Genomic DNA, 8,708 nt, shown 5'->3' on the forward strand with positions numbered 1-8,708 from the left:
GGCTATCACTCTGCCTTCCAAATGGTTAAGTAGCCTTCTCAGATCGCTCATATTGAAAGTTCCCACACCTGGGATAGTTTACATGTGAGGCTGCGGACCTTGGGGCTGCGATGGAGATACCTCTGCCTGGTTCCCACCTGAAGGAGCTTGTTGTTGGTTGGTGTTCTGGGCATCTTCTGGTATCACGATCACTTCGGGGTTCTGACCTTGATATCCCCCTAGATTTTCTCCTTGACCTCGACCGCACCTTGAGCCATCTCACAATCATAATTTCCCACATCCCTATAATAATCATACTCAACATAGTTATCGCTGTCTGCTCGATCATACTAGCGGGCATCAGTGCGGCCACGGTAGTTGTCGCGGAGATACCTATCCAAGTACCTACCTCGACCTCCGCCTCTTCCCCTCCACTGGGGTCTTCTCCAATGGTCGCTTCCATATCCTCGACCATATCGGTCCAGCGATCTGCGGGGAGGAGCTCTCTCATGATTGCGGCACCGCTCCTGATTTCCATGGGAACTCAGGGGCACACGTGTTATATCATGGGGTATCATATCTCCACGATCAGCTTCCTTTTTCCATTCAAGTAACAACATTCTCAGATCATCGTCTCCTAAACAGATCCCCAAGCGATCCTTTAAAGCCGCGAAGCTTCGTTGCTCCTTCTCGAGCATGGACTCCGCCTGTCGACGCTCCTCGAGACTGCGTCCAGAACGGTGTGGATGGGCAACCCCCCAATTTTCCATCCGCAGGATTTCTTGACCATCAGCATCTTCTTCCACCAGCTCGATGATTGGAGACGTATCATTGGAATAGTTCAGGAGTCGCGGGGTTATCGGCACACGTCCTCCTCCAGCATGACCGTGGCCGACCGAGACATCTTTATCAGTAATAGGTGCTTTCCCAGGTGCATGAGTAGCACGACTGCGACGAAGGCCCCTTCTGGTCTTGCGCCGCTCTGTGGTGCTCAGCCTTGAATCGAAGCCGTTCAGCGCATCGCCCATGCGATACAGTTGTTCCAGCAAGTCAGCGTTGCTGATGAGCACATGCGGTTGTCCCCCAACATCCGGAGTGGGGCGATCAGTCATTGGTGGAATGTAAGGTTCATGTTCATAACCATGATAAGATTTTTCCTCAGAGCTTCCATCATAAAAACTTCCATCATGATATTTAGACATCTTTCCTCCTAGATGCGGATCTCGATTAGCCCCTCCTTCTAGTGCCAATTTGTTGACGGAGGAATCTAGTAGCAACAAATTTTGAGGTTTGTGGCTAGAAACAAGATCTATGACAGTGGTTCTTTATCGGAAACGTGAACAGTAACCGGTGGATCCGATGAACAGTGTTCATCGGGAAGTATGAACAGTGTTTGGTGGTGGTGATTATTGGGGGCTGAGATTGCTTAGGGTTAGTGGTGGCTCCTTTGCGCTCTCGTTTCTGACCCCTTGCAATTTGCCTACGTATCCCTATTTATAGGGAATCAAACCAACATAGTTCTTGGGGAACAAGAAACCTAATGGGCTTAGATTTCTTATGTCGAGGCCCAGTAGGAAACCTATTAGAAACCGTCTTCTACTAGCTTTAGGAATGTCCGCCAATGAGGCCCAACCATAAAGGCCCAAGGCTCGTCTGTGGCTTCAAGACTTCGCGGATAAGGCATCTCCCTGGCCAAGGATAACCCTCTGCTACCAGCTGTTTCTCTAGACCGTGGACGCAGATATAGCCGTGGTTCACCCCAAATGTTGGACGCATCCTTGTCCCCCGATAAGGAGCCCCTACCAAATTACAGGACAAGTGATCCCAAGCTCTTGGGTGCAAAATGCAGGATACTCCGAAGTCTCCCAACGAGGACACCCGTTGACTACAGAGACAGAGCTCCCAAAGCACACACCAAATTTCACCCACATCCCCAATGAGGACACTCGTTGACTACAGGAGGAGGCCTTCAGTCCAGGCATACCCCTGGAGGTCTCTGACCACGGACACCGCCTTTCCTGTAGATATGCTACAGGAAGGAGTTCTTCAATAGAGTACCTGCATCAAATAGGTTAGTAATAATAATCTCCATCTTCCTTGAATCTTTTGAAGAACCCAGCCAAGCAGTCATGTTGGATGTCTTCACAAAGTCTACTGTTCATTTAGGGCGTGCCTTAAGGCTCACCATCGGAAGAGATTCAATCAGAGAATTCCCCACATTTCCTTAGTAACTGGGAGCGCCTCCTCACTACCCTGAGGGCGCGCCTTTTTCTTCCATAGGAATCTTTTAGTTTCATGTTTGTTGGACGCGCCTCCCCTAACGATAGGGCGTGCCTGGTCCTTTACAAAGAAGGAAACCTTCTTTGTCTTTTCCTTAATTTTAGGCATTTCTTCCTCAATTTTGACTATTTTATTAATCTAAATCTGAATATTGTTTATACCAATTTTTGGGCATAACACATATTTCCAATGACCTTCCTTTATTTTGAACATGGACGTGTCCTCAAGATTTTTTTGTTTCTTTTTTCAGCTGGAGGACGTGTCTTCTTCATCACGTTTCCACCCATTTAAGGTCCTCAACAAGCTTCTTGGGATTTATTCCCCGCTATCTACTTCTTTCACACTTGAAATCCCCGAGCTCCACAGGACGAATCCTTTTCTTGAAGTAGAAACACGCGTCTTCGAATCTCTAAAATCAAAAACATCAATCATGTCAGACTCCAATTCTGACTGTATGGATCGTGTCCCTATAAGCTCCAGAATGGGAAAGGGAAAATCAAAACGTAAAAGAACTCCAATCCTCAATTCAAGGGCGACCATTGAAGATTGGACTGATGATGAAATCACCCCTTCCTCCAGTAAATCACACAAACAAAAAACCATCCCAAACGAGGGCGCGCCTCCTGCTCAGGATGCGTCACCTTCCCAAGGCGCGCCCTCGACTCATAGCGAGGGGGATTTTGAACAAAGGGCTCCTGATCCCGAGAAATATCCTATTTCTCCTCAAAAATCTGACACTCTACTCGAACATTGGGAACCAGAAGACGTGGAACTTGATTTTGATTGGAAGAAGCTCAAGAACCTTCCTGAGACAGAGAAGAATGTCTCGTAGAAAAGAGAAAATAAGTTAGCCTGTGTTGGCATGAGTTCCACAGCCACAGAATTGGAGATTGGATGGAACATAAAATACTATGACAAGGAAGGGATCTGGGCACGCCCTCTCAGGATGATGAGGCCCCATATCTTTAACGTGGAAAATCTGAGGATTCCCAGGATGGTCCTAACTCCAAAACTCATGTCTCTAGGTGTGGGCGCACCCTTACACCCATACATCAAGAAAATCCTAAGATGGTATGATGTAGTCCCTGTTCAACTCTCTCCCAACTCATACAAACTAGCCTGGGCCTTATACATGATGTATTACAACCTGGAGTTGGGCGCGCCCTCTATGAAAGAGTTCAGCTATTTGTTCAGCATCAGGAAGTCCTTCCCAGGGTACCATTTCTTGGTTGTTAACAAATGTTTAAACAACAAAGGGTTTAATGAAGGTAAAATCAGCCATGAACGAGACTGGAAGGAACCTTTTTTATACATTTACGATGTGAAGAGGTCCCGCGTACGCTTCAATCTATAACCAAGTAAGAAATATCAGCAGGGTGCGTCCTCACTTTAGGATGAATTTTACTTCTTAATTTTTTTATTTATTCTGATCTTGACATCTTTGTCTCTCCTTTAGACAAACGAACCCAAAAAGAGCTAACATGAAAGAGAAAAAAGAGAGCAGAGAAGGTGCTGAAATATGCTGAAAAGCATTTCAATCTCAAGGATATGATTACTGAGGAGAACTTGAAGAAAATAGGGGCTCTGTCTCCACGAGTGGGCTCTCTTTGCAAGTTTCAAGATTTTTATAATGGGAAACCCGTTCTCACTGCTTCTGAGAAGGCCAAAGGGTTCAATGCCACATAAATTGTCCAACTGAATAGTAGTAGGAAGTGGACTTAGAGCAAGGTAAAGAGCATTAGGTATATGATGCATCATGCACCTACGACGCGTCATGCATATGTTCACCTTCCCCTTATATATAATCTTTAATAAACATTTTCCCACATCCGCGTTTTTGTCTCGGGCGCGCCTTAATATCAGGGCGCGTCTTCTTATAATATTCATGACTGATGCCATTAGTATGCCACTTGTATTTTTCTCATAGTCCACGTTATAGTCAATGTGTCCTTAGGTATGACGCGTCGTATGTTTAGGATGCGTCATCGTCGTTTTGTTTGACATATATACATGCATTCTTGATGTCTTTTCATACATTTTACCTGACATATCCTCATACATTTACATGTCTTTATATTATGCTTTTGACGCATCTTGCTATTAGGATGTGTCATCTTGTCTTGGTGTATCCATGACTGACACTTCTTATCATGTTTATGTCACAGATATGACTTCTCTTCCCAAGGGGTTTGCCATTGGGCCACCAAGAAACTGAGAGCCAGGAAGCAGGCTCCGGTGAAGTCTGATCCAAAGGCTAAGAATCCTACTCCTGCTGTGACTCCTTCCCCTCCACCAAAAATCATTGACACTACGGCGTTGGACATCCCTGAGAAGGAGGACGCGCCCTCAAAGCGTCAGAAAATATTGCCAGATGAGCAATCCTTTGTTCTCCGATATCTGAACACGTCCTCGGCTGGCGACTTCACTGAAGATGAAGTTCGAGGCTGGAATTTCATGACAGAGGAGCAAACGGAGCAAGCCATGGTGAGGGCTGCAGCCGAGCTTCATTGCATGCCAGGCAAAGTGCCAACATGGCTGCTAGACTTAGGGCGCGTCTTGCTGTCATTGACACTGCTAAAAGTCAGGCTGAAGACAAGATCAAACTTCTGGAAAAGAACACTGCTTTGCTCATCCAGGAGAAAGATGTTGAGATCAAGCGGCTCTAGGAAGACAAGATGCATTTTGAGGGTGAGAAGGCGATGTTGGAAGGTAATGTCACCTCTGTGGAGAAGGCCATGGAGAATGTTATAGCCTTGAACTCCACCATGCAACTGGAGCTGGACACTTTAAATGATGACAGGTTGCATGGATGGAAGAAGGAGAAGAAACTGGTATATTAGAATGGTTTTACAGCTGGGTTCGAGGAATGGTGTTCTGGGTTTATAGCAAATGACCCAGAATATTCCTTCTCCAAATTTGATGAAGACACCCAAAGATGGGTAAGTGACTTTAAAATCAGAGCTGCGGATTCCATCAAAGGCAAGAAGGTCTTTCTAGGCTTGGAGGAAGATGACGCGTCCCCGACACCTTCTCCACTTAATACTCAGCCTCCTCCTCCTCCAGACAACTAAGTAAAGCCTCATGACACGCCTCCTGCTTAGGACACGTCCTATATTTATTTATGAAGTTTTCATCAAAACTACTTTAAGGGTGCAGGCCCTTTTAAGCCTTGAAAGTTGTAAACTTCGACTTATTATCTTCTGGATTTCATCTATTTATACTTTTCACAAGGCTTTCCTTTCATAATTACCTCCATATGCATCCTTTTAATTTCTTAATCTTGTTTTGTCATAAATATGGGCGCGTCCTATGCTGAGGACGCATCGCCTTTGAAATCATGTTGTTATCTCTTTACTATCACATATTAAGTAGATGTCCTTAAAGGGCGTGTCCTCATTATTTGGATGCGTCTTTGTTTGTTTTGTTTTTGAATTATCTGGATAGTATATTCTTAATGAGCATGTTATCATGTTGTACTTGTTTATTTAGATAAGGCACAAAATATAAGGGGCGCGTCCTAGTGTCTTGACGCGTCTACCCTTTATTTCTAAATATATTTTCAACCTCTTAGACTGGACGCGTCCTTCCTGAAGATGTGTTTGAGTTTTTAGTTATGGAGTGCCAAAATTGGAGCACAAAATTAAAGGAGCATCAACCATGATTAGTTGGGCACCTCCTACAAGACGTGTCTTAGTTCTATTTTTACTTAAGTCCTGTTCCCTTTACCAATCATTGCTTCCACAAATATATGTACATAACTACTCCTAAGGGCGCGTCATGTGGTTAGGACGCATCATACGACCAAGCAAATTAACAAGTAAATAGCCTTTGGGGAGTGTCAATTTTTTTTATTAATAATGCGCTCTAGTGTCAAAAGTGCACCAGTCCCACTCCTACAATGCTCTGCGGGGAATTTATTCGAAAAAATGATCCTTCAACCAGTTCTAAGGTAAGTAGTACATGCACTACCCCCTAGGATAGGAGGAATTTTATTGCTACTAGTCTATAATCTGGGCACAACCCTAAGCTATAATAAAAAGATATGTAAGGGGCCAGAGCCGCGCCTTACTGATAATACTTTCGGAGATGTTACGCGTTCCACGCTCGCAGAACCAGCTTTCCTTCCATATCCTCAAGGTGATAAGTCCCTTTCCACAAGATTGCTTTTATCTTGTACGGTCCTTCCCAATTAGCTCCAAACACTCCATGCTGGGGATTCTTTGTGTTTGGCATCACCTTCCTGAGTACCAAATCTCCTACCTTCAGCAGCTGTCCCTTTACCTTCCTGTTATAATACCTTGCGGCACGTTGTTGATATGCCGCAAGCCTCAACTGAGAATTTTCCCTTGTTTCTTCTAAGAGATCCAAATAAAGCCTTTGATTAACCTCTGCATCTTCTTCCGTGTAACAATCTCTGCGAAGCGATCCCGAACCAACTTCCACGGGGACCATAGCTTCGTAGCCGTAAGTCAGCATAAACGGAGTTTCTCCCGTAGTAGATCGTGGAGTAGTGTTGTAGGACCACATCACTTTTGGGAGTTTTTCAGGCCAATTCCCTTTACGCTCTTCCAGTTTGGTCTTGAGGGTATGCTTTATTATTTTTATCACGGCCTCTGTCTGCCCATTGCTTTGAGGATGACAGATCGCTACAAACTCCTTCCTTATTTTCAGATCCTCACACAGTTGTTGCAATTCCTTGCTGTCAAACTGCTTTCCATTGTCAGACACAAGCTTGTAAGGAATTCCAAACCTGCACACGATGGAGTTGAAAAAAAAGTCTCTGATTTTCTTTGCGGTGATAGTCGCCAACGACATTGCTTCTGCCCATTTAGTAAAGTAATCAACCGCGATCACTGCATACTTGACGTCCCCTTTAGCCTTGGGCAATTCTCCAATAAGATCTATTCCCCACATGGCAAATGGCCAGGGGCTCACCAAAGGAGTTAGGAGCGTCGCCGACATAGAAGAATAATTTGCAAAGCGCTGGCATCGATTGTATGCTCTGACAAAATTTACGGCGTCCTCCTTCATAGTAGGCAAATAATAACCTTGGCGTAAATTTTTTATCTCCAACGAGTTACCCCCCAAGTGATTACTACAAATTCCTTTATGCACCTCCCTTAAGATGTAATTTCCTTCTTTTTCATCAACACATCTGAGCAGCGGTTGATTGAAACCTCTCTTATACAGAACTTCATAATACACCACATACCTTGCAGCCTGGTAGCGGAGTCGTCGAGCCTTGAACTTATCCTCGGGGAGTGCCCCCCTTGTGAATATAAGCAATAATGGGCGTCATCCATGTTTCCTTGGGAACCTCATCTACTTGCATCTACCTCCGGGATACTAGGGATCTCCTGGATTTTTAGAGGTATAGATCCCAACAACACAGCCTCCTGCTGCGACCCCATTTTTGCCAAAGCATCTACGTTGTTGTTCTTCTCCCGCGGTACACATTCCAACCTCACCTCTTTGAACTTTCCAATCAGGCGTTGCGTGCATCTCAAGTACAATTCTGCCCGCGGTCCTCGAGCTTGAAACCCCCCATTCACCTGATTTACCACCAGCTCCGAGTCACTCCTCGCAATTAGGTTTTGTACTCCCATTTCCAAAGCAATCTTTAGGCCATTAAATAATGCTTCATACTCTGCATCATTATTCGTTGCATAAAATTTGAAATGAATTGCACTCATCAGATGATGGCCTTCCGGAGACACGAGTACTATCCCCGCGCCTGCTCCCCCATTGTTAACCGCCCCATCCACATGCAAGATCCACCAGGGATGTGGAAACTCTTCTAAAGATTCTTCATCATGAGGGGAATTCAGTGCTACCAAAGCCTTATCATCAACCGCATAATCAAATTCCAATAAGAAATCGGCTAAGGCTTGTCCTTTAATTGCTGTACGGGGCATGTATTCCAAGTCAAACTGTCCCAACTCCACAATCCATTTCGACATTCTCCCCGATGATTCTGGCTTGTGAAGGACTTGCCACAATGGATATGCTGTATAGATTTCAATTCTATGAGCCTGGAAGTATGGCCATAACTTCCTTGATGCAAGGATCCAAGCATAAACCAGCTTCTCCATGCTCGTATAGCGAGTTTCAGCATCGTACAATCGCTTGCTCACGTAATACACCGGTGACTGTTATCCATCCTCTTCTCTTACCAGCACAACACTGATTGAATACTCAGAAACTACAAGGTACAGTATTAGAGACTCTCCATCTAATGGTTTCGACAACATGGGAGGGTTTCCCAGTTGTTCCTTGATCCTTCTAAAAGCCTTCTCACATTCTGGTGTCCATATGAAGTATTTCCCCGCCAACTTAGTTGCCTTAAATAATTCCTTGCATCTGTCGGACGATTTGAAAACGAATCAATTCAGCGTGGCTATCCTCCCAGTTAAGCTCCCAGTTAAGCTTTGCACTTGTTTCACATTGGT

General features: G+C 44.8%; 1 protein-coding gene across 1 annotated transcript; it reads right to left on the reverse strand.

The window, feature by feature from the left end:
- Positions 1-6,348: 6,348 nt before the first annotated feature.
- Positions 6,349-8,351, reverse strand: LOC141659876 (uncharacterized). Its single transcript, XM_074466803.1, has 3 exons — positions 7,645-8,351; positions 6,785-7,528; positions 6,349-6,673 (listed from the first exon to the last, which is right to left on the reverse strand). Exons 1-3 carry the CDS (start codon positions 8,349-8,351, stop codon positions 6,349-6,351), a joined length of 1,776 nt encoding a protein of 591 aa, XP_074322904.1.
- Between the last annotated feature and the right edge of the window lie 357 nt (positions 8,352-8,708).

This window comes from Apium graveolens, chromosome 5, assembly GCF_009905375.1.
Source record: "Apium graveolens cultivar Ventura chromosome 5, ASM990537v1, whole genome shotgun sequence".
Taxonomy (NCBI): Eukaryota; Viridiplantae; Streptophyta; class Magnoliopsida; order Apiales; family Apiaceae; genus Apium; species Apium graveolens.